Genomic DNA, 24493 nt, shown 5'->3' with positions numbered 1-24493 from the left:
TAAGTAGCGTGTGTGACATTATTCATTTTCTTCTTCGTCAGAATTATCGAAGTAGATTTCCGGAAGGGTCTGTTGAGTAACCATGATAAAAGAGTCTGTAATGAAATCAGCTTCATTGGTTGGCAATGGAACTTCGCACTCAGCATCACCGTCAGTTTCATTATCCTCACCCGTACAACTCAAGGTGGATGTTTTATCATCTAAGACGTCTTGATCCCTCAGAGTCAATAATGTGTCCGTGGAGGTGCCCTGTGCCTCTGAAGATCTTCTTTTCATCTGTGTGAGGGTGATTTCAGCCGCAAGCAACGAAGGAAGAATGTCGTCTCCGACGTGGGGCGTTCTTGAGAAATCGTCACTACACTTTGCTGACGCAGCGGAACTACGAGTGGAACCGCGGGATTGTGGCGGATCCGGTAGTGAGTGAGCTGTGCTGCTGTCATCCGATATTTCGAACACAGTTTGTTGCCGTAATTGTTGCGCGGTCCACAAACCGCTACCGTCCGCCTCATCGTACACCAACGTCTCGCACTCAGGTGAGGTACTACTCAACAAAACCTTCCCGCCGCTGCCCTCATAAAATCTCTCTTCCGATACGCTAATAATTGTTCCCACATCTAAACCATCGCTCCACTCGCGTCGGCGCTTCGCCCCCTCACTGACGCCTTGTGTCACAGGTAACCCGGAAAACAGGGATGCAACGGTCGCGCAGAGCGCCCTTAATCGCCCTTTGAAGTGCCTTACTAGCTCACACGGCAAAATGCTCGCACCAGTTAACCCATCAAAGAGGCGCTGCACATGTAGGTTTCGCCTCCTCAACCGATCTACCACATCTTCGAAGAGAAGGTTATCGGTGTACGCGATACGCAACAGGCGATCACCCGCTTTCACTTCAATATAACCGGTCTCCTCAACATGTTTCTCACTCCTTGCCAATGAACACTCCCCATCGTATTTCTCCAGGTGATCGTTTCCAACCTTCGGCCGGATGGTACGGCCATCAACAGTACGAACCGGTCGTTTCACCCCAACTCCTTTCGTGCTAACAAGGGAGAAAAAGCAGCAGATATGCCTTTCCTCCACCTTCCAATCATCCCCCACCACCTCATAACTAAGGGCATCACCGTTTCCTCCAGGTTGAGAAACCCTCAAAAAGTGACGGATCACAACCTGCGGGTATTGTTCCATTATTTCTTGGGCTTCCGCAGTCGTTGACGCACCAGGCACTGTGCCATCGCTGGTTTCCTCTCCACCACACAAAACACAAAAGTACCCACCCCGAAAACAACATCCACAGTTCCTACCACCGGCACCAACACGCCCGTATGATGAGGCACGGCTATGTAATCCACTCACCGGCCGATGGGGTTGCCGTGAGTCGGAGGGGTGAACAACAAAGTACTGATTCAGCCGGAACGCGAGGCCTGTAGCCAACTCCCTATAAGTCGTACATCCTTTTTTAAAGGGTATGAGAACATCACCACGATGATCCTTCTTTTCAATTCGGAAAGAGTGACCACATAAATGAGGGACAGATATCTCCACTTCCACTTCCTCTTCCCTTTCCCCTTCCTCCTTTCTTGTTTTTTCTTCACACGTCGTGAGCGATGGGGAGCATTGGTATAAACTGATGCACACCGTCTCGATAGACATGATGGTGCTTTCCATAAATAAACATATGTTTCTTATATTTTCACTTCCCCCTCAACACACACACCTTTGAATTAGAGAGAAACAGTCTAGCCTTTTTGAAGGGGGGAAGTTTGGGGAAAGACAAAAACAGAAATAAAATGGTAAGACATTCAGCAAAAAAGGAGAAAAAGATCACCGAAGCCACGTTGTTTGGAACCAGAGCAACAAATTGACCTTCACCGACAAGTGTGATTGAAAAATACAAACAGTTACACAATTCACACGAAAATTTAAAAAAAAAAGAAACTTTCTCAACGTGGGAAACAAACAGAAAGCGGCAGAACGTGACTTGAAAAAAATTTAACAACACCCGTAAAAATGTAGTTTGTGTATGGAGGATACGAAAAAAAAAAAGCTGCAGCGGGACCCCCCTTCCGTTGAGGCTACAAATCCGTGATGTGTGAATCTTGTGCATCTATTTTTTACTTTTTGTTTTTTATTTACTCTTCTTCTGGTATTAGGTAGGAGCGCGTCGTACAAGTAATAGTTACAAGGAAGTAGTTGTGATGTCAATATTTATAAACATTGACCACAATGTTTTTTTTTGATTTTCTTCTTTCGGTTTCGTCGACTAGTACAATAGGCTCTCTCTCGCAAATGTCACCGGCTTTGCTCATATATACCTTTTTATTTTTTTATTTTGCGTTTGAGTGTAAGCAGTAAACAATAGAATCCGCCGCTGAACCAGTAGGGTGTAAGTAGAAAGATACCAAGTGAATGCAAAGAGAAGGATTAAAATAAATAAAAAAAAAGAAAATAGGAGAGAGAAGGAGAGGGAGATAGGAAGAATCTAAATTTGTGTTGAATAATATTTATATTTCTTTTCTTTGTTCATGTCCTCCCCACAAACTCTCTCTTTTTTCTTTGTTTTCCTTTCCTTCTCTACACATCCGTTCCACCGTACTACTGAGTCACCCACCTCCCTTTCTGTGTTCAGAGTGAATCACGTTTTGTGTCTGCGGAAGTCACATCTCCATCATAAAAAGTCGTACAAGTTATGAATAGCAAAAAACGGACAAAGAAAAACAAAAAAGAAATGTTAAAGCGACAAAGCCTCTGCCGACACGCACATTTCTTCCGATTTATGCTTCTGCACATTGACGCCCGACGCCTCACAGGCACGAACGTCGCAGTCCCGCTCGTAATGGCATGGCTAAAATATCCGGACTCAACTTTGCTTTTGTGGGATCATCGCAATATGTTTTCGCATCAAAGTACTTTATGGCGCTTTTACCCCATCCCGGAGGGAGTGGAGTACCACCACTCTGATTTGATAACTCTTTACCTTCCGTCTTCACCTCATCGCTACGATTCTCATTGTGCGCGAGCTGTGAGACAGGTGTGTGTAAAAGATCATCTCCATCGTTGAAAAGTTGCCGCTCCACGACAATTGGACACGTCGCGCTACAACCTTCACCAGATTGCCGACCAGCGTCTGAATTTTTCTCACCCAAGAAAGGTGCAGCAGAAGTCGAGGGGTCTTGCGGTGTTTTCGCAGCCACTTGCGTCTCGGTGGTTCCGCTTCTGCGTCCTTCAGCCTCACTTACATTGTGCACTTCCACTGGTTGATTTGCTCTACCTCGTTCTTCCTTCAACCTCATCTGTTCCCGTCGTTTTGCTTCGCGAATCAATCGTGGAATCTTGTCGGGTGAAGTGGTGTAATTCTCTGGAAAATATTTGCTCGCCTCCCGACCCCATCCGAGACGGTCGCTCACAGCAATTTTCACCTCAGTCCCATGACCTTGCCATCGCTTCTGCAAACGAAGTTCTCTCCCACCGCGGAGCGCTTCCCGACATCCCTCAATTGGCAAAACCTTCGCGGATGCTGCAGGTTTCCTCACCTTTCCTGCTGTCCTCTTTTCCTTCTTGTGTTTTTCCTTTCCAACTATTTTTTTAACCACTACAGTGGAGGGCGTAGTATGCAGTTTGAGGGGACCGGAGCCATTAACATCACTTCCACCCTTTTCACTTGCTGCCTCACCAACTTTTGTACGATCCTTTCGTTTCCGATTATCATCCTTGTTTTCGCCTTCCACGAAGGAAGCATGGCGCTTAACCCCTGCTATGGTAGTGTTCAGATTTCGACACGAAATCCTCGGGGTCCGATCTGCACCGGTTGTTTCATTGTTGCATTCCTTTTTCCTTGTTGACTGTAGATTCTCAGCCGTTTTAGGCGATGCGCCCTCATCTACGCGACTTGATGCCTCGCTGGAATCAACCACTGAGGTTGTAGCCACAGCGGCATTTGATAATGAAGAATCTGCATCCGGGGCCGTCACACAATTATCGTTTTCCTTTACATGCAACCTCATATGTATCACCTCTTCCTTCACAGCCACCACCTGTGACACTAAATCCTGAGCGAAAATCTCAGCCTTGCCGGATGCTGTGTTGACATAAATCTCCACAACGGAAATAGTTTCACGAGTGAGTTCCTGTTTCCCTTGTAAACGAGCGAGCAGACGTTGCATCGCCTCCTTTGCCAGCCTTCTCACAGTGATATCCTCCTTTATAGGAACGCGAAGCGTGACCTCGTCAGCATTGCGTATCAGGATGGTGACAGTGGCGAACTGGGGGTCGTTGGAGACCATAATGACCCGATCTCACGCCACAAGTACCAAAATCAGTGCCGCGTACACAAAAACAAAAATAAAAAAGGCTAATACACGAGATACAAAGGTATAATACAGAACAAAAGAATTGATTCTTGTTATCACGTATATCTCGTTCTTGAGTACTTTTGTATTTTAATGGCTCAAGACACCTCGCAGGGGTCAAGAGTTCCCCCCTTTCCTTCTTACTGCTGCCCCACCTTTCCGCAGTGGTAGCCAAATCCACGGGTTTCTCCTATTTTTTTTCCTTTGTGTTTTTTTAACTTTTTCGTGTATAACTCTCTTTTTTTAAAAAAAACTTGATCGGTGAATAATAAAATATATATATATATAACGTTGCTTTTTGTAGGTGAATACCTTCCGTAAAGTAGATCCTTCAACAAGGGCTTTGCGGTTTTCAAGCCTTTTTCTTGTTCCTCCTTTGCCTCAGCCAATGAAGAAACGGACCTTCTTCAACCTAATTTCGAGTACAAGTGTAAATGGAAAAACGGAAGAGAAAATACGTTCACAAATAAGACAAATTCAATGAAGTTTCGATGAGCAAATAAAGAGAGGGAAGGCAAAAAAGGAACAAATTCAACGATAATGAGGGAAAGATTAGTATGTGCTCGTCACCGCTATTTTTTTTTTCAATTCCATTCGGGAAAAGAGAGATACAAACCAGAAAAGAAAAAACCGACGATAAAACGATGCATGTGCCATTCCGTCCACGTACTCCCGGAGTGTAAATATATATATATATATTGATATTTTTTATCCAACGACAATGTGAGACCTCTGAAACGGTTACACGCCTCCCAGACCCAAATCATGTCGTCTTCATCCCTTACCAAAGGAATATAAAGATTATATTCCAGGGAACAGTAACTACAAGGAATGCGTTAAATGCTCTAACACCCGCGCAATGACGCCGGTGACGGCGTGTTTGATACAAGAAATGCGGAACCCATCGAAAGGGAAGGGGAAGAAAAGGATTTTGTTCACAATAGTGGGCTCATACAGATATTACTCCTTCTTCACCGATATAGTCGAGTTAGCTCCTTGGAGAACGCTTGACGCTGTTCTTTCCTCTTGCCGTTTCGTAACGATACCAAGAAATTCACGAGGAGCTAATTCCCACAGCAACCTGGCGTACAGCAGCGTTGGATTGTCCCGCCAGTCGATAGTCGAACGCAACACATCCTCATCCGTGGAAAAGGGAGCCCTCGCAAATATGTGTGATGCCTTATCCCGCAACTCAGCATGCGATGCGAATATGGGAGAATCTTCCGTTACATCAAGCTTTCGCTTTAACCGGCGGTTGCGCCTGTACGGTGGTGGTAGCATCGCCTGTGATGCAGACAAGGTACCTATGCGTTGTTGTTGCTGCTGCTGCTGCTGCCCATCAGCGGAGGTAACTGCTTCAGCTCGTCTCCGCTTCCTCCGCTCACAGCCAAAGCGACTCCGACGGCGAGACAACCAACTCGCTAAACCCCTCCGCCGCCGGCCTCGAGGCGTGTCACCATCCCCTTCCCGATTTTCTGCATCTTCTGCGGGGGTTTCATTCCCCACCTCCTCCCCACTCTCTTTTTCATCTTCAGATTGATCAGTAATTTCTTCATCACTGTGGGGGTTGTTATTTTGTTCCTCAACGTTTTCTTTCATTTCTCCCATGTCTTCTACTTTTCCAACTTTTTCCTCCTTAGCATCTATGGAATCTGCTCCATTCTCCTCTTCTATTTCTTCTGGCCCTTCGCTTTTTTTCACTCGTCCATCCTGTCTCTTCTCACCATTTCCCTCACCTACGAATTTTGCATCGTCGTCACCAACGCTGTTTGGCTTATCCTCACCGATCTCATTACCATCCTGTTGTTTATTCTCCCCATTGTCAACACTTTTAATCCCACGCCATCTGCTGCGCACCGCCTTGGATAAAGTTAATGAAACGCCACTCAAAACGGCGCCCGAGGCACTAGCAGAAGGCACATCTTCAGTAACGTGTACATTATGTTGTCCCCTACGCTTAGACTTAACGTGTGGGTCACGAGAGTATACCAAATAGTTTGGGGGTTCTACACCAGCAGCAAGTCTTGCCGCCGCTCTACGCGTACGAACACCGCCACCCACGTCGTTCGGTATGAGTGTCGCATTCGTGATATCATTCCTCCACACAACACCTGTGGTAGCTGTGCCAGGAAGAGACACCGCATCGGTATCCCGCAGAGGTTTTACAACAGGTTCCCAGCCATGAACACGAACCAATTCGCGCTGCGAAAGTTTGTGCGGAGGTAAATTCCCCGTCGATGCCTCAGAAAGTTGTGAAACCGATTGCGTTTGTTCTAACATTTTCCGCTGTGAAGGGGGTATCGTCCTGCGTGACACAGACGTGGAAGATTTCATGACTTGTTCCTTTATCTTTTCAGTTCGTTTCGTAGCGGAACGTAGTCGCCCTGCCGCACGACTGGACGTCATAGCTTCGTTCCTACTCCTCTTCCTTTCTAAAACCATGGGGAAAGGAACCGACACCATGTCCAATTGGCAGTAATTGAAAAGAGCAAAAGAACAAAAGTGAAAAAAAAATCATGTATATATAAAAATAGTAAACACTTTCTCTCCTTTTTCAGCAAACGAGAAACTCCTACAACTGTAAAGACAATAATTGAGAGAACACACAATAATATAAGCTTTAAAAAAAAAAGTGCAGAGCCAGTGGATGCCACAGACACTCGCACTCGTTAGTGGCATTATTCATGATGTTGATGATAAGAAGTGTAAAAGGAGGTGAAGTGACTTATGATTCTGCACAGGTCCTCCCATTTTAGTTGGGATTACGAGCACACACACAAACAACAAAGCTAGCAGCTTAACCTGCTACACAGCAACCAAATCACAACAAACTTACCAAGTACTTATGCGAAACAATCTCGCAACCTAACAGAAATTGTGCACATACGCAAACACAACGGGAGGTGCACAGCAGCAGGTATAATAACTATTCTTTACGAGTTGCCAATCAACCTGTTTTCCTCGACATCTGAAACTTTCTGTAAGCACCCGCGGTAATCACGTTTCCCTGGGCATCTTGCATTTCTTCATCTTCCTGATCAGCATGAATGCGCTTTCGTAGACTACGACTGTTTCCCATCACTTTATCCCGCATCTCAATTACCTTACGTATGGACGAAATACCTTCATAATTCTTCAAGTGAAGAGTAACACCAAGTCGTCGCAACCCTTCCGCATGTCTCTCCGCACCGAAGTGGTCCTTGAACACCTTGGGACCAATATATACAGTTCCACCACATACCTCGCAGTAAAATCTCTTATGCAGTTGCTGCAAACACACCAGCCACCGTGCAACTGGTTTCCCGTCACTATCGAGTAGTTGGTCGTTGGTATCGCCCGCCTTCGTCCCGGGTGCTAAAACGCCATTAGCTGTGGGAACCTCTTTACCCTCCTCGGGGGCGAAGGCAACAGCAACCTCATGTTGGGCAGCCTGTACAACACTTCCTTCAACAGTGGTGGCGCATCTCTTTTTTGCCTCCTCTACAGATCGAAGGAACTCCGCCTGCATGTTATCCCTCTCCCACTCCAGTTCCTCCACTGTTTTACTGTAATCACGCAGAAGAACCTTTTCTGTCTCTTGTAGGTGTTCGAACAAAAGAGTTTGAAGCAAGACAACGATTTTTGCCTCAATGTGCACCACAGCCTTGACTTCTTCGAGTGAAGGTGGCTTCTCAATCTCAGAAGGTGTAACGGATTCCACGTAAGTTATGGGCCACAGTGCAAATGCCTTCACATACCTCCGCAGTGGTGCAGGGGCATGCAGCGAGGATACAGACTTCCCAGATGTCCCCGGTAGCGCCACAGCTGTGCTACTAATGGTTACTACAGATTTCTTATGCTCCACAAGCTTCGACCAGAATTCCTCAGCGTCCGCATCGCACTTGGCGAGTGTTGATTCAAGTACATCACTTTCCATTACCAGTACACGTTTGTGAAAATGAACCAGGTATTTGAGCAACTCCTCCACGAATTCCTTATAAGACCAGAAGCCATATACCTTGCGATAAGGGTCCACATCATTGAGTATTATGTTTATAACACTGGTCACAAAGGTAAGATACTCAACCCGACCAGGCCATGCAGTCCCCACCGTGTGATTTGTTTCAAGTGCCCGTTTGCTGGTCGAAAGCATAAAGTTGCTGTACCGATGATAATGGGCCTCCAGGTCAAGGCAACTGCCATACCTCTCTGCGAGTGTAAAAACGTTATCAAGTGCATTCACATCGGGTAGATCAAGCTCACACTTCACCGTAGGAACGTCTCTAAAGGTTCGGTGATACTCCCGGATGTCAGCAATGCGAGCCTCAAACTCCTTCAGCGCATTGCTGTAAACTGCTTCACCCTCCGCCGGAGCCTCCTGGGCTGACACAATATCGTCCTGATCAAGATAAATATCCAATAGTTTCTCAGCAATGGGTTCAACAGCCTCAGCTTGTTGTATTATAAAGTAATCTCGAAGAAGCTGATGACGTTTGTTCGAGATATCCTCAATGAGTAGTTGCTGTACAATGCTGTCGATGTGACGCTCAATGTCAGCTTCAAAAAGCCGAATCTTTTCTAAAACTCCACCAAACATGGAACCCACTTGTCACTAGAGATGACGAAGATCGTCTTCTTTCTGCGTGTGTATGGACAATGTTAGGAGATGATCAAACGAACAACCCTATGTGCCCCCCCCCCAAGAATATGTAAATCAACGTAAGTATAAAATATATAGACAAAATAAATAGAGAAAGGGAAAGTAATAAATTAGAACAAACTACAAAACGTAGCAAGCATTTTGCAGCAGCACAACTACTGTTTCTCTCGGTTGCTGAGGTTATCGACAAAGCACTCTTCTTCGTATATCTTTGAAACACTCACTTAAAGTGAACGCCCAGTCTAACCATGTAAAGAAACAGTTAAAGGGGGGGGAACGATGATGCTATGGTCAGTTGCATCCCAACAAACAAGAGTGAGGAGGAGATTCTCGAGAGGGAAAAGAAGAGTAAACACGTGAATGGGAAAGAAAGAAACGACAAACAAAATAAACCTGAAAATCGAAACAAAAAAGACGTGGCCCTCGTCCTTCCGTATCGTAATCATCAATGTTTCATGAATTTACTAATCAATTTCCGTAACATACTTCTCTCATTTGCCTATCTTTCTCTCTAGCTACTAAGACCTCTCCGTTTCCAACGCAACGAGCATCTCATCACATCGAATGTTGCTTACCTTGTTATGTTGGTATTTGTCTATTTGAAAAAAAAATCACCTGTCTACACATTATACATCATTTAATGGTAACGACAATCAAACATCAACGACAAATTCTGTATAGGACGCAGCTTTCAGCCGCGTTCTTTCATGGTGTTTTCGTTCCTTTGCCTCCCACTCTCTGCTGAATTATACTTCAGAATGAAGCAAAGAAAGTATAATTTATTTACATGAATCCACGAACACAGCAACTTCCGAACTAACACCACCAACACCAAAGGTTCCAAACCCCACCGCCCCCTCCAACATATAAATATATACTTCCTTTGTGCTGATCATGACTACACCGAATAAGGCCGTCAATGACTTAGGACCCACACCTTCTCATTTTCTCATTACATTCATGTAGAAAAAAGAAAAAAGGGGGCGTCACCCAAATTCTCAAAGGTAAACCCCTCCCTTCACTCGATTACCCAACCCGCCTCTCATGGAGGAGGTGTTTGCTGGTCGGCTGTAGCAAGTTTTAGGTAGTAAATCCAACTAATTGTTTCTCCTTTGTGCACCCCACTGATTGTAAGCTTAGATGCGTACGCATCACGCCGCTCCTCATCCCATCGATGCTGAACTCCAATCGAAATAACTTTCTTGGGTGGTATTGTCTCCGTTGTTTTGCTAACGACAAAGCAAGGAGAATCCGTTGAAACGTTAATGGTCATGGCCTCGTTGAACACATTCTTGAATGTGATTGGTGTGGTCTGATTTGTTCGAACAGCAAAGGGGCCCTGACGGCGCGGTGGCAGGCATGTACCAACAATGGGGAAAATGTAAACACCAGCTGTTTGCGACACTATTTCAATAGTTTGTCTATCATCACCGACAGTTGAGGGTTCGTACAACATATCTACCGTCACTTCTGTCCCCTCTGACCGTGAACAACCCTGCACTTTGATACTACTAGAGTTTGCTATCCTCGAGAAAGGCGAGAATTTCGACTCATCGGGTAACCTTATTGTAAACTCACAGTTCGTTTTACTGTATGACGTAAACTTCAGTGGAAACTCCACATTTTGCCCGAGTGGGCACGACACCCGCGTAACTACCGACGGCCGTGGGGCAATGGATCGAAGATGCAATTTACATACAACACTCCCAATTTCATTGCTTGCCGCCGTCACTGTTGCAACGGGGTACTCCTTGTGAACCAGTGGAAAGAAGTTTATAGGAAGCTCAACCGTGCTCTTTTCTTTTACTGTAATTTGAGAATCTACAGAGATCACGTCACTGCCATTTTCTACCCGTATAGTAAATGTTACATTCTTGTTCAAGGGATTCGTAATCGGAAGTTTGTATGTTGCTGTCGTCCGCACTGGTGCAATAAGTTCCGCTTTTGCTGACATAACCTTTGGTACCACCTTAAATGACAGGTCCAGTGCCCGAGAATATTCTTCCCTACTCTGACAAAGGAAGACAATGGCGCCCTGTAAAATCCCTTCACTCGTCGATATTATATCAATGCTTACTTCCCTCTTCTGTTTTGCCGGAACATCAATCGTCATTGGCATCTTTACAGTTACTGTGCCCTTATCAGGCTCAGTCAGCCAGTTGGCAGATGAACGGAAGCGAAGGGTATTCGGTGTATCATTCTGCAGTTCAAATATTTCAGTGTGCACAGTATTGGCTTCAACCACCTTTTCATTGGCAGAACCTCCTTCGAAAGCGCTCTGAGGGATGCCTTCCAACTGTACGCTGCGACCTTCGCCTGACGGTAGGGGAATGAAGAGATTTCCGATGTCTTTTTCCTTCGTATACAAAAACGGTGAGTAAGTGACGGAGAGCAACGCCCGGCTCTTCGGATTTACCGTCAATGACTTCACAGTTGACCAGAACTTGTTGTTTATAGTTGGTCGAAGCGTCCACACCGTGTTGGTTGGGTTTTCAATTGTCAGGGTTTTCGTCACGGAGCTCCTTATTTTGCAGGTGAATTCCAAAACAGTGTCAGGTTTAGGTATATCGACGCAATGTGCCTCTAAATTCAGAGGGATCGGTGGAGCGTTATCGAACTCTAAAAGAAACGTTTGATGAATTGAGCTTCCCACTTGGGTCGGATTGTACGTAAGCTCGCATGCCTGCTCCGCATGCGCACGAATAACGCCTGCGGCGGGGATGATTTTCAGGTCTCTGTTTGTCTTCATAGCGGCATCCCACGAAAAACGTTGGGAGATATCACCACTGTTCATGATGACAACCCGCTGAGTTGAAACGGCACCGACTACAACATTGTTGAAGAGTACATTTTGAACATCCAAATGTACCTCAGCATCCTCGCAGGAAGCCGTAATGAGGGCAAATGGCATTTCCTTCCCGCACACCACCATGCTTATTTCCCGTTGGAACTCTGCCATACGACTTTGGGGTTTAAACACTGCAGTTATAGTGCGCGCTTCGTCGGGTCGCATCACAAATTCTTCACTAGGGAAAAGCGAAATACCCCTTGCCGCCAATTCAACATCGATACAGTTGGCAAGCGAAACTGTCGTCAAAGTCCGGCTTCTACACTCTAGACGGAGTTCAGCGGTACGACGTTCACCTATGCGTGCAACTCCCAACCGCAGAAACCGACTTGATACTTCAATGCGTGGCACGACACCCTCACCCCTAATGGGCACGAATAATGGATAATGACCGTTCACGAGCAACTTCAAATCACAACCGAATTCTCCTACTTCAGCGGGGTTAAACGTTATTTTCGCTCGCTTCGTTTCGCCGGGCGCTAGCACGGTAGAAGCGGTGTCCATGTCAAAATACTGACCCTCGGGAAGAATATAGTCAACCGTTACGGATTCGTCAGTTTCCCCGTTTGTGAGGTTCAACAACACTGACGGTGGGGTTTGACCACACATGTATTCGGAAACGAAGCATAGACCAAAATCGTACCTTGAGAATCCAAGCATGACCTTCGGTGTGTAGCTCGCGGCTGACAATCGAATAGTGTACACAACACGTTTAGAAATTCGGCATGCCAAAGTTAGGTTGCGCAACGCTTCGGACGATGTAGGGAAGTACACGAGTGTAACCTCTGCTCGCTGTTTCGGTTGCAGAGTGCCAAATGTTCCACTGAAAGTAAGAAACCTGTGTTCGGGCGTCGTCATTACAAAATCAAAGGGGCAACTTCCTTCATTGGATATAACAAGTTTCTTCTTCACTATTGTATTCACCTGCGTACGGCCCAAATTGTACTGGAATGGGTGATACGGCGTAACCACGATGGGTTCCTTGTGTTCAGCCCCTTCCACGTCCTCAATACACATGGATGAATGGGTCCGCAGGCCTTCACCCTTCACGTTGATGGTTAGGGGGTTGCTCGCCCGCTTCACCCGACATACCAACTTCATGTTGACAGCGATTTCTTCCTTGGGGCAGAACCAAATAGTGATTTGTACGGAAGACTTTGCCTGAACTACACCGCGCGTCGGTTTCATCCCAACAAAGTCCTTCTCCGAATTCATCGACGCATTATCAAACGAAAAAGAGAATGGTGAGTCTTCCTTGTTCTCCAATATAACAACGCGCTCGTTTTTGCTTCCAACGGGGGTGCCACCAAAGAAAACCTTATTGACATTCAAAAACAAATTCGGCTCATGCGCTTTCCCCACCAGCATGAAGGGTACAGATGTTTGACCAGAGATGAAAAAATTCCACAGCGATTCGCGCGTCGCCAGTGAAGTAGAGGTATACTCGAACGCCATCTCACACTGCTTCCCCGCAGAAATAGAGCCAGCAGGTGTTAAGCAGCGGAAAGGAGCCAAATGTCGCGACATCTCGTTACTGATCCACTCGTACCGCTGAATCGTTGCTGTCGGGTTAATTACTTTGAAAGTGACAACAGATTTAGTGTTCAATCCGCAAACGTTAAATACAACAGGAATCGTGTTTGGAAGAATGACGCTCCCGGCTTCACCATCAACGCGTGTGGAAAAGTAATCACATTGAGGAATGTTGAAGTGCACCAGTGGGCATTCAGCGGATCCTTGGAGTGGTATAATGTGCTGGGGTTTTGCGCTGTGCTTCAGGTTGACAACAAGCACCCTGTCTGCTACATCAACACACTTCGGTGCAAAGGTGACTCGTACATCGCAAGTTGTGTGAGGCTCCACAGCACCAGAAGAAGGCTCAGCAATGAAAACTCCAGAGAGATCGAGTGAAGTTCGTTCCTCATCTTCATTCTTTTTCACCTCAATGGAGAACGGTAGGACGTTCGGTCCAGTGTTCTCGATGCGCATTGTGATGAACCGCTTCTGAAATATCTTTGTTGTGGGAAACGTTATCCCCTCGGAGAGCTCTACATTCTCATTCGACGGCAGTGTGAGTTCATAAGTTGTCGGCTCACATGCGTAACTAACAACCAGATTCTTGTTGCAACTAAAGTTTTCAGTGGCTCGGTACGCAGGCTCTGCCACGGCTCCAACAACTTTTCGAAATGTTGGACGACCTTCGCCATCAGAAATGGCAGATACATCATCAGTTTCAGACACAACGGTGCTGAGCCACCTCTCCTTCGTCTGCCTGTCGTCCCAGTCGTCCCCGTCCACACATTCAATAGATGTAACCTGCATAACGCAGAGCACATTATCCTTCGAAACTGCTTCACTATATAAGCGCACGGTTATGTCTCTGGAAGCACCCGACGGTAAGTGACCCACACGTGGGGAAAAGGAAAGCGCACGTGAAGATTGGTTCCATTCAAAACGCACAGCGAATGGTGTGTTGTTGGCGACGGTGAATGTGTGCTCTTTTACTTGTGACAGATACCAGTAACCCAAGGTTAGACGTTCCTCCATCAGAGGGTCCGTGTTATGGAACGATATTGGTCGATGGAAACTTTCCCCAACCACCCACAGTTCGCGGTCATCGAACGGGTTTTCCGTTACCGACACACGAAGGCGTGTCTTCCATTTATCAACTTTATGAGGGGCCAGAGTCACACTGAATGCTTCCTCTCCAGTCGGGGGGACGAGAAGTTGCTCCTTAAGTTTTGTTACAGTCATGCCTAGCGGGACGTCATCCGGTGCTGTGAGGCGAATATGTACGGGAATGTCTGAGTTATTACGGACACGGAAGCACCTTGTTACAGACGACCCCACAAATGTTAATGGCATTTGTATAGTATCGGCGGGTGGAGGAGGTGCAACCTCATGCGCAGTTGGTTTTGCCACGGCTGCCTTTCTCGACTCCTTCCCTTTCCCTTTCCCCCCAGTTCCAGATACTGTGTTCACGATTATGGGAGCCGTAATTTGCAGTGGCGGTGGAAAAATATACTGCACTGTGGGAAGGATTCCCTCACCCGCAAGGTCGAAGCGAAGCGAGTTGGTGGCAGGGTTCGTTCCATCTACGGCGATAGCTTCAAAGCGCGCGGTAAACGATTGCAAGGTCTGCGGTGCAAAACATACAGTAACAAAGCGACTTTCGAAGGAGGAGAGCTCTATCGTGCCCTCTTCACGCAGCTCACCATCTATGAGAAGTAGAAAACCTTCTGCAGTGCCGTGCGCACTTTTGTCCTTTCGGTCTTTTCTATCCTTCTCTTTCCATTCGTACATATTCTTGGGAAGGAGTCGGACCTTGACTGTGCATGTGAGAGTGCAAAGGTTTGCAATGCGGAACCGCTCTTCAACTCTGCTTCCCAATAGCGACTGCCCAAATGAGAATAGACACTCTTCCTTGGCAAAAGCACGTACAGGGCCGTTGAAACATGACAAACTTGTAACAATTTGCTGTTCCTCAAACACAGTTTCCACATCCAACGACGAAGAAAGGTTACCCACAATACCGGGTGTTGTAGGTGATGCAACAATGTGAAATGCTGTTCCAGTTTTTTCAATTTCAGGGTCGCAGTGATCCACATGTATTCCCAGTACCTCTCGCTGGTCCTGTAGGTTACTCAGAACACTCGTGACATTGAATGTACAAGAGTCCCCCACACCAACTACACCCACATTTGGTGATATGTTAAATGACCCCAGTTGAAAGCCGACATCACCCTTAGCCGTTTTTCGGCCTCTTCGGGGGACAAATTCCTCTTCCTCTGGAGTGGACACTGACATAGCCTTCTTGTAGTTGAAGAGTTTGAAATTCAGTGGAAACCTGCCTGTGTTACGCAACTCAAATGTGGACACCTTCTTTTGATGTGCGACACATGGACCAAAATCGATAAAGGACGGCCTGACGGAAAATTGGTTGTACCACGCCTCTCCTGTTACGGTAATGTTTTGAACTGGGTAAAGTAGCTCGTTTGACTGGGGATCGTAAAAAGATGCCTCAATGACGCCAAGTGTGGGGGGAATTTCACCTTCCCTGTCAAAACGAATGGAAACTTCCACTGAGGCTATCGCAGCATCTCTGTACCCAATCAAGCCTCGGACAGTACCAGAAACGGGAGAAAGAGTAATCACATTTTGAAGTGCCTTAGGCATACGTAACATATACCCAATATCGTACGGGCTTTTGTTTAGTATGCGGATCAGCTCCTTTTTCGTTTCACCAACATGTATCATCTTAAAGTTGACATGCCGCGTCCATTCCACCACTGCATCGTGGGCTTCAGCCTTAATTGTTAGAGGAAGAGACTCGTACAGCGCCTCCTCGGAGTCCATCACCTCAACTTTGAGCGATAAAGAATGCATTCCGGGCTTTATTGGTTTGAAGGCGAGGGCAAGTTTTTGAGCTCCACTGACCTCGAGTACACCGCTCGTAGCGCTCAGTTCAAATTCATTGGGCAATTTGTCCATTCCAGTGATCCGCCAGTGCACAGGCACAAAACTTACATTAGAAATAGTGAACGTTTTTTCCACAGGTCTAGTAACCAACGAACGGCCGTACTGCACTACCAAATCCCTTTTGCCATCTAGTGTCACAGATGGCCGCGTCCCAATGCAAGACACATTCACAAACCAAGGAGCCGGGTTGTCACGAACAGTCACAACAAGCTTTGCTGTTATTTCTCCAATTGATTCCGGGTTAGCGCGGAGCATCACCGTTACAGTCTCCCCAACGGGGATAGTAACCTTGTTTGGTGCGACAGCAAAGGTGAGGTCCTTTTCCTTGCCAAACGACATGTTTACTTCGGCGGGAACAATACCATCATTTGTAAGCGTCAAGGTATCTTGTGCCACCCATCCCCGGAAAGAGGAAGTACTCTTCCCCATGGAGGGAGACTCATTGCGGAGCGATGAGGACACTTTACTGTTCCCACAAGCACTACCATCATTCCCGTGGACAATTAAAGGCCCAAACTCGTACGAGCGCTTGGACAAGAGAAAAACACCACTTACCTGGCGACCCGCCACAGCTCGCGTCTTAACAGTTCTAAATATCCTTTTCTCGTCACGGCAAATATCTGGATACAGTGTGCTGGTAGCAACTGGAACAACGATTTGCTGACTTGTTCCCGTTATTCCGAAGGTTAGTGGAGTTGAGAACTGGCCAAGTCTGCTACTGCAGAAGACAAGAGTAACGTCTGTTGATGACATTGGTGCAATCAACCACCTACTGGCTTCCACCAATGGTGACGCAACCACCGGTACTGCACCCTTAGGGTTTTTTTTGGTTGAAAGATCGCGAGGTGTACGAGAAAATATACGTAAGCCCTCATATGCTTCGTGAGTCGTATTGAGATACTCCTCTGACACAAACTCCCACACGCCATTCGCTCCAAAATTCCATATATTTATCAACCGGTTTTTATCATTGGCATTTTCCGTTACAGACCCCCGTAAAAATGCATCGAGTGCACCGTTGCTATTTTCATTTGAAATTACATGCTCGGTAAGGTCTTTGCAATTTTCCCCGTCAACAATGATGTGATCCAAATCTTTTCTCTCGCGGAGATGAATGTAAAGTTCCTTGTATCTCTCCAGGTCACTAAGTTTGTGCCATACCGGTGCCGGCCGCTGTTCCGGCACATATCTTTTCCCCTTCGTTGATGCCCGCATTCTTTCCTCCATTTCCTCTTTCGCTGCCATTTCGGCGTCGATCACTTTCTGCACCGTATGCTGTTCATTGTTTTCTTTTTCTTCTGCCAATCGTGTCACTTCCTTAGTGACATCCGCAAGGTCTCGTTTACATTTGTTGTAGTACAGTAGCTGGTGGTTATACGTGTCGCGTTCCCCTTCACTAAGCTCCTCGTACTCCTCTTCCGTCAAGAGTGGAATTTTAGCAGCCTCTGCTGTTTCATTGCATTTCCGCTGTATGTCAAGGTTGCGCCGAAGGTCAGCCGTCACCTCACTCACACCAAGGGATATTATTTTCAGTGTCATACCGGTCACCTGGGCAGCCTTACTGATGGCGAAGAGCACCGCCTCCCGATTTTCCGTGATTATGGATTTCAAATCATCAATAACTACGGCGGTCACGTTATCAACCTTCTTCAGTTGCCGAACAACGAGTGTATGAAGAAGAATCACAACTTTCGAGTTAGCCAGTGGCAACAACGGATTCAATTTGTCACTATGCCGTCCCGTAGGCATCACTGGAGGAGCAGCATGAAGCTTGTCGTAGTCAGAAAGTAAACCACGAATTAATTCACCTTCGGCCGTGTCAAACTCCGCCTCAGACAATATCATGGCATCCAAATCTAACTCCACAACTCCGGAACTTTCCTTCAACTTCTGCGTTTGGGTGGTTTTTCCAGAGCATGGAGGTCCAACAACAACGATAACCTTAGGATTAACAACCGAAAATGAATTTTTGCAACTTAAGCTTTTTGAGCGTAAAGCGATCGCATCCGGTTTGTCCATAGATTGTCTCCTGGATGGTTGTCGGCCTATTTGCCCCGCTCTTGAGCTGTAACTTCCACGCCGCCGCTCTAATGCCCTTTCGAGTGACTCATCTACACCAACGAACTCAAGAGCAGTCTCTTCGGCATTTAAATTTTCGAACGTTGCGTCTAGCAAACCCTCTGGTAAGGCATCACCCGCCTCCCGGAGTGGAAGGTAAAGTCCTTTCTCTTCTTGAGTTGGTGTAACTCCCTGTAAGAAACGTTGTAACGCTCTCCGTTCAATGCGGACCTTCTGATCATAGTTCATACAAACAACTTCAATGGGATGCTCCTCATTGTTTGTTATGGTTAATGTATGGTACACAGCTTCACACGGAAGAAGTGGCAAGAAATTAACGGGAGTGGGCGAAATATTCACCTTAACATCTCTAACGTTACCAATAATTGTCATATACTCATCGTTTGGGTTGGATGCAAAACGGAGGCGCAACCTGGCCTTTGCAGGACCAACATACCACGAATGAAAACTCATTTGAACAGCCATACAAGAATATGGCGGCAATATCCCCCGCTCCTTTCCAATTTTAAATTGCTTCTTGTAAACTGTTTCAATTGATGGGCTTCTCCGGGGATCCTGCGCTTCTCCTTTCTTCTTTGTTTCGATCAATTTGAACGTCCAACTACATGGCGCAGCTTCATTGTTGTAAAAATGAACATTTTTTACATGAATGTGACCTGGTCGGAGATCACCGAAATCCACAACATGCGATTCGGGTGTCAGCATGGGCGTTGCCAAGTAATAATGTACTTCAATAATAACACGTGGTCCCTTCGCAAGGTTTAACGTAATTTCCCGTCGATCAGCACCGGTAGAACCCTTTTCAATTTCACTGGCATGAAGCGTAACGACGAACTCCGTGTGCGAAATCGGAGCCATAGTAGGAATTTTTAGCGGTTCCACTGTTACAACGGGAGGCTGCTGCGAATTCTTCTCCAGAGATATCGAGGTACTACACGTCGACGTGTTTACCAACAGAAGTTTGGCTGTCCGAACATCTTGTCGCGTAACGTGCCCAAAGTCAAGAATATACCGCGCGAGAAGAGGTGGTATTTCCTCCTGCTGACCCTCCGAGGTAGTTGTTTGTGGAGGTGGAGATGCCGAACATACCGATGGCACCAGTTCTCTGGTGGGAAGTATCGTTTGACAGAGGGTCAACCTCTCTGCTTCGAGCACAGAAGGGTCCACATGTGGTATGGGGTTTGAGGAACCCATTTTAGTGTGGTGAGGCACCCATTCTCGCTTACTGAGCTCATTGAAAAATTCCTGAAAAATTGGATCCTCAACACGCCTCAGTTTTACATTCTTCTCACCTGGTACCACCGACATCGTTGACACTTGTCCCAGGCCACGAACTTTAATGACTTGCGGGTGCAAATGACCAACTTGCACTGTAAAAGTTTCTATTACCTCTTCTGGGATCATGGGACCGAACGTAACGGTGAGGTACACTTTGGTAGTGACTGTTCCTCTCAACGGCCTTACAGTCAGCGACTCTGGTTGCTTCAATCTGGTGAGGTCTACGGAGAAAGGTACAGCGACACGTAAGGGACTAGATATACAAATGGTTCTAGTTGCTCTATCTTTGTAGTGCATAATACCAAAATCCAGGCTTGTGCGATCGAACCGCACAGCAACGTCGCTCCAACCAATCAGATTCACACTGTAACTCGGGCCACCTTCAAGACTACACTTTGCGTTCGCCTCGTGTCGCCCACGTGCACCGTAAAAAACTGCTTCAACAACAGTCTTCCCCCCAGGGGGTATGGAACCACGGAACGGTATAATGTCGAAGTGCTTCCGTATCAACTGCTGCTCTTGCTGCTCTTCGCGTTCTTCTTCTTCTGCCAGTGGTACTTTGGCGTTGGATGTCGCTGCCGGATGCCCAAGTGTCTCAATGCCCCAGTGGAAGTTCGCCGAAACAATTTCCGATAGATTCGTGAGAGTTATCTGCAACCGCTTCTCTGTGTCGGCTAGCACCGAACCAAAGTTTAACTGACGTGTATCAGGCACAATGGAAACGTTCGGTAAAGCAATATTCACCGTAAGGTACACATACTCAGTGGTGGTGTGGTTGCTAAAAGTAACCAGCACACGCCCCTTTGCCGAGTGCGCGATGTTGTCTCGGCGGTAGAGAGCATCACAGGTCACACCGACAATGCGGGTTTCACCGCTGGAGAGAGCGAAGGTTGTTGGATTCTCGAGTGTAAAGGGTGAGCTACTTCCGTTCGCCGGGGTTAAGCAACGGAGTGACACATGTAATGTACGAGTGCACGTATTCTTCATCGTAAACGTCTTTGTCGTTACAGCACAACCGGTGTCACCTTCTGTACCGTAGATGTAATCAAACACAACCTTCTTCGTACTGTATGCTATTGAAGGAGTGATGAAGTTTCCCTGGACGCTTTTGGAGAGAACAACCTTGTACCTGTTCTTGTCCTTTAAAGTAAAGCAGTCCGAAAATACACCCTTAGTTGTTGCATACCCTTGGACAACAAACTCATATGATTTACGTGCGGGTATGAGGGCCATTTCGGGATTTACAGAGAAGACATTGGGCATACCACCTCTTCCGGCCCGGTTTCGACTGAGACCGCTCCATATAACTTCAATATCACGACGCCCCTTATTTAAGATGATCAGCTTCTTTTCAACAGTCGTTTCGGTGAAAATGTCACCGAAATCGAATTCATCCGCATCGTCTTGAGGCACCAGGGCATAACCTTTCCCGTTGGCGACAACGTCAATAACTTGAGAGGTTTTCTCTGAGTGGCGAACCGCTACCCTAATCTTCTCTTCGAAAGTCCGCGCTTCGTCCAAGCGCGCTCTCACTTTAATGATGAAAGTGCCCTCCGGTTCTATTTCGCCTTCTGTCGGTTCCAAAAAGAACACCGGCTCTTCTGTCTTTGCAGCACCCAGAAGAAACTCAGTTGTGAAGTAAGCAGTAATGCTGCTCATATTCGTGAGAGTAAGCTGAAGCTCCTTTTCGTCCAGAAGTTGTAAACCCCCGAAAGAAAGATGCCTCGGTACCGCTACCACTGTTGGACCACATGCAGAAGCAGTTACCAAAACGGGCATTAACTGCTCTTCCGAACCAAGGACACGCACATAGAGTGTCATGCGAAGTTCACCCACTGCTAACGGTGTCAACGTGATGGGAACAAGGCAACGGCTGCGGGCCTCAATCACCTCTACGCCGTCAGTATTATCCGGTGAGCCGATCGAAACGATGGCTGTGTCTGCTTGTGTGTCGAGCAACTCCTGCAGAAATACGCTAAACTTCCCCACCAACGCGGTCTTGTTAACAACTTCTAAGTTCATGGTGTAGTTGTGCCCCACGAAACAATGCCCATAGTGAAGTTGGTCTTGAGAAGGTTGTAGCGTGGGTACAAGACAAAAGAACTTGATGGGAAGTGTGTGTACAGCATCACCAACGTCCTCTACATCAACGAGGAGTTTGGTTTCCCGTGACCCCAGTGCATTCGAGACAAGATCCACGCAAATATCATGTACACCTCCCTCAGGTATTAGTCCTTCACATGGGGTGACGGTAATGCAGTTGCACAAGGGGCTCGACTCGGGGATGCGCAACTTGTACCGAATATCAAAGCTTCCAGTGTTCATCACCTGTAACGAGCAAGAATGGTGAGTGGTATACGAGACATTACCGAAGTTCAACTCTTTCCGATTAAACTGCAAGGAAGGACTCGTAACGCGTCCACGAAAGAAGAGTTTTAAACCATCAAGCGCACCGTGAATGTGTATGTTAAAAGTCTCCAAAATGATACCCAAAAGATCAGATTCTAGACGAATGACAAACGTTTCCGTTGTACCAGGTGGAAGGACCCCCTCGGGGGGAGAAAAGGAGAATTTTCTTCCCATTAGCGTATCCTGTGGCATCACCTTGTAGCGGGCCTCAACACAACCCTTGTTAATGATTTCCACTCTGTATTCATGCACAGCACCAACGACAATATCACCAATGTCGAGAGTAGTAAACTCTAACTCACATAGAGGGGCTAGACCCTTCCCTTTCATTTGCAGTGGAAGGCGCTGATTCTTACCCTCAATATCGAGGTACGCAGTTGAGAGGTAGCTTACAGCCAGTTGCGGGTTGAAGGTCACAATAAACTCTCTACTTCCTTTCCCGTATATCACACCACTAACAGGCTCAATTGTGAAGACGTCATCATCAAAAACGCGGCCTCCCTTGGTTATGTGGTCAATATATTCCCTAGCTAGCCGTTGTCGAGTGGATTCATGCTCCGCATTAGACAGCACAGCGTAAGTAAGGGCCCCGGATTGTTCTGCAATAGCATTTTCAGTTGCACATTTTTCTTGATGATCAGTCTGTTCAGCTTTCCACGTAAAGTGTATCGTGCGGTCGCTTTCATTCCTAACCGATATCATCACTTGACTCTCCAGTGTCACAAACGTATCGGGGAACAGCGCCTCGCTTTTATCCTGTATGATAGACAATTCCATTGCACTACCCGAAACTGGCAGCTCCTGCACGGCGTTTTCCTCCGGGCCAAGAAGAAAAACTATAGAACCGCTATAGGTCTGCAATTTTGGTGGAGTAAATACAATACTGACGGGAAGAACGCCCCCTTCCGAGGGAACGACGCCGGAAGAAGGAGAGATTGCAAATGGTGCCTGACACACAGCGCGCCATTGACAGTCCAATTTCCCCTTGTTTCGAAGGAACAATGTAGTCGAACCACTACACTTCACCGGAGATGGCGAGACGGCAAACGATTCTGGTAAATCCAGCCGCCCACGATTCGCTATGGCACGGAGAGGGATGGTGAACTCCTCCTGGCTAGTTGTCACTATAATGTCACTGCTGTAGTCACGCTCATCCTCTGACCTGAAAACTACCTTGTACACAACGGTTAGTCCTGGTGCAACTTTTGTTGATTTGGCATGCGGGAGCGGTGAAACAAGGGTGACAAAGCGGTCATGCGATTGTCGCACACGGACAAACTGCGCTTCCCTAGATATGTTCTTCAAGCTAAGGGCAACTTCATAGCTTTCGTGCATGACAAAATCCGCAAAGACAATTTCTCTTGGATGAACCTCAAAAACAGCCTGTTCTGATGAGCCAGAAGGTGACATAGCCGCCTTTCGCGTGTTTTCATTTGTCGCTGGAAGTTCAAGTGCCGCAGTTTCTGAGGCGGCTTTTCGTTCCCTCGTTACCCTTGGCGGTTGCTTTACGGGCATGGTTGTTGTTCCTACTCTACTCCTTGTTCAGTAAATCTCAAACACTTCACTTCCCTCCGCTTTCGCTGTCGCTGTCGCCTTTCCTTCTACCTCTCGTTTCAGTTTCTGCCACCTCTTCTTGCTTTTGGATATCCCTTTTTTTCCTTTTTTATGCTTTACCGGTTCCGCCAACAACCGGGAGCTATTGGAAGTCCCGACGGGAGAGGGGGAAACAAAAAAAAAGATGGTGTCGGATATTACTTAATGTGTAAAATGTATATTGTTTAATATACACATATATGTGTAAACATTAAAAATTGATAGATTGAAAATTTTTTAAAAGATAGGAAAGCAGAAGGAGCGGTAGCGTAGTATATCAATCGGGTTGAAGCAATAAATCGAAAGGGAAGCAAGACAGTAGAAACGAGCCAAAAAAACTTTAGAAAGGCTCTCTGCGAAACAAAAAAAAAAGAGAGCAATCATCGCACTGTCACAGTTGGAGAGACGAAATAAAAGGGAAAAAATACAAAAGAAAATATTAAACATTCCGTGACAAACACATACCGGAAATAAAAAAATCAGCATATTCATCACCTCCCTTCTTTGCAGCTCACACAAATACCAGTGCACATACGCATTTCTTTGGGTGCATTTGTGCGCAGTATGCGGTCAAAAATAATGGCTAAATCATTGCGGTTGTGGGACATCACCGTTCCACTATTTGCGTCGCATTCACATAAAACCCAACAACCGTGAAAAACACACAACTTGCCGCTTATTGTATTATTATTACTTTTTTTTAATTATACCTCCTCACACACACACACACACACACACACGCACCCACATATGACCTCCTCACCGTTCTTGTTCCTGCATTATCTCGTTAGAACCATTCTTACAAATTTATCTAATATCATC

The 24493-nt window shown here is 46.5% G+C and overlaps 5 protein-coding genes across 5 annotated transcripts, besides 6 other annotated features; all 5 read right to left on the bottom strand.

Moving 5' to 3' along the window:
- Positions 1 to 9096: part of a sequence feature (sequence corresponds to BAC RPCI93-2N9) that runs on past the window's edge.
- Positions 19 to 1665, bottom strand: Tb927.6.3190 (hypothetical protein, conserved; the record flags this gene model as incomplete). The annotated part of the gene is made up of 1 exon (XM_840347.1): positions 19 to 1665. One exon carries the CDS (start codon positions 1663 to 1665, stop codon positions 19 to 21), a length of 1647 nt encoding a protein of 548 aa, XP_845440.1.
- Positions 2421 to 2441: a sequence feature (AT_rich).
- On the bottom strand, positions 2802 to 4280 carry Tb927.6.3180 (hypothetical protein, conserved; the record flags this gene model as incomplete). Its single annotated transcript, XM_840346.1, has 1 exon — positions 2802 to 4280. The coding sequence occupies one exon, from the start codon at positions 4278 to 4280 to the stop codon at positions 2802 to 2804; it is 1479 nt and encodes a 492-aa protein (XP_845439.1).
- Positions 4611 to 4635: a sequence feature (AT_rich).
- Positions 5027 to 5058: a sequence feature (AT_rich).
- Positions 5307 to 6752, bottom strand: Tb927.6.3170 (hypothetical protein, conserved; the record flags this gene model as incomplete). The annotated part of the gene is made up of 1 exon (XM_840345.1): positions 5307 to 6752. The coding sequence occupies one exon, from the start codon at positions 6750 to 6752 to the stop codon at positions 5307 to 5309; it is 1446 nt and encodes a 481-aa protein (XP_845438.1).
- Positions 7294 to 8922, bottom strand: Tb927.6.3160 (splicing factor 3A, putative; the record flags this gene model as incomplete). The annotated part of the gene is made up of 1 exon (XM_840344.1): positions 7294 to 8922. The coding sequence occupies one exon, from the start codon at positions 8920 to 8922 to the stop codon at positions 7294 to 7296; it is 1629 nt and encodes a 542-aa protein (XP_845437.1).
- Positions 9097 to 24493: part of a sequence feature (sequence corresponds to BAC RPCI93-5F5) that runs on past the window's edge.
- On the bottom strand, positions 10028 to 23593 carry Tb927.6.3150 (hypothetical protein, conserved; the record flags this gene model as incomplete). Its single annotated transcript, XM_840343.1, has 1 exon — positions 10028 to 23593. One exon carries the CDS (start codon positions 23591 to 23593, stop codon positions 10028 to 10030), a length of 13566 nt encoding a protein of 4521 aa, XP_845436.1.
- Positions 24387 to 24420: a microsatellite.

Source organism: Trypanosoma brucei, chromosome 6, assembly GCF_000002445.2.
Source record: "Trypanosoma brucei brucei TREU927 chromosome 6, complete sequence".
In the NCBI taxonomy this organism is placed as follows: Eukaryota; Euglenozoa; class Kinetoplastea; order Trypanosomatida; family Trypanosomatidae; genus Trypanosoma; species Trypanosoma brucei.
The sequence above is the reverse complement of the archived record's forward strand: the minus strand, read 5'-3'. Positions and strand labels throughout refer to the sequence as shown.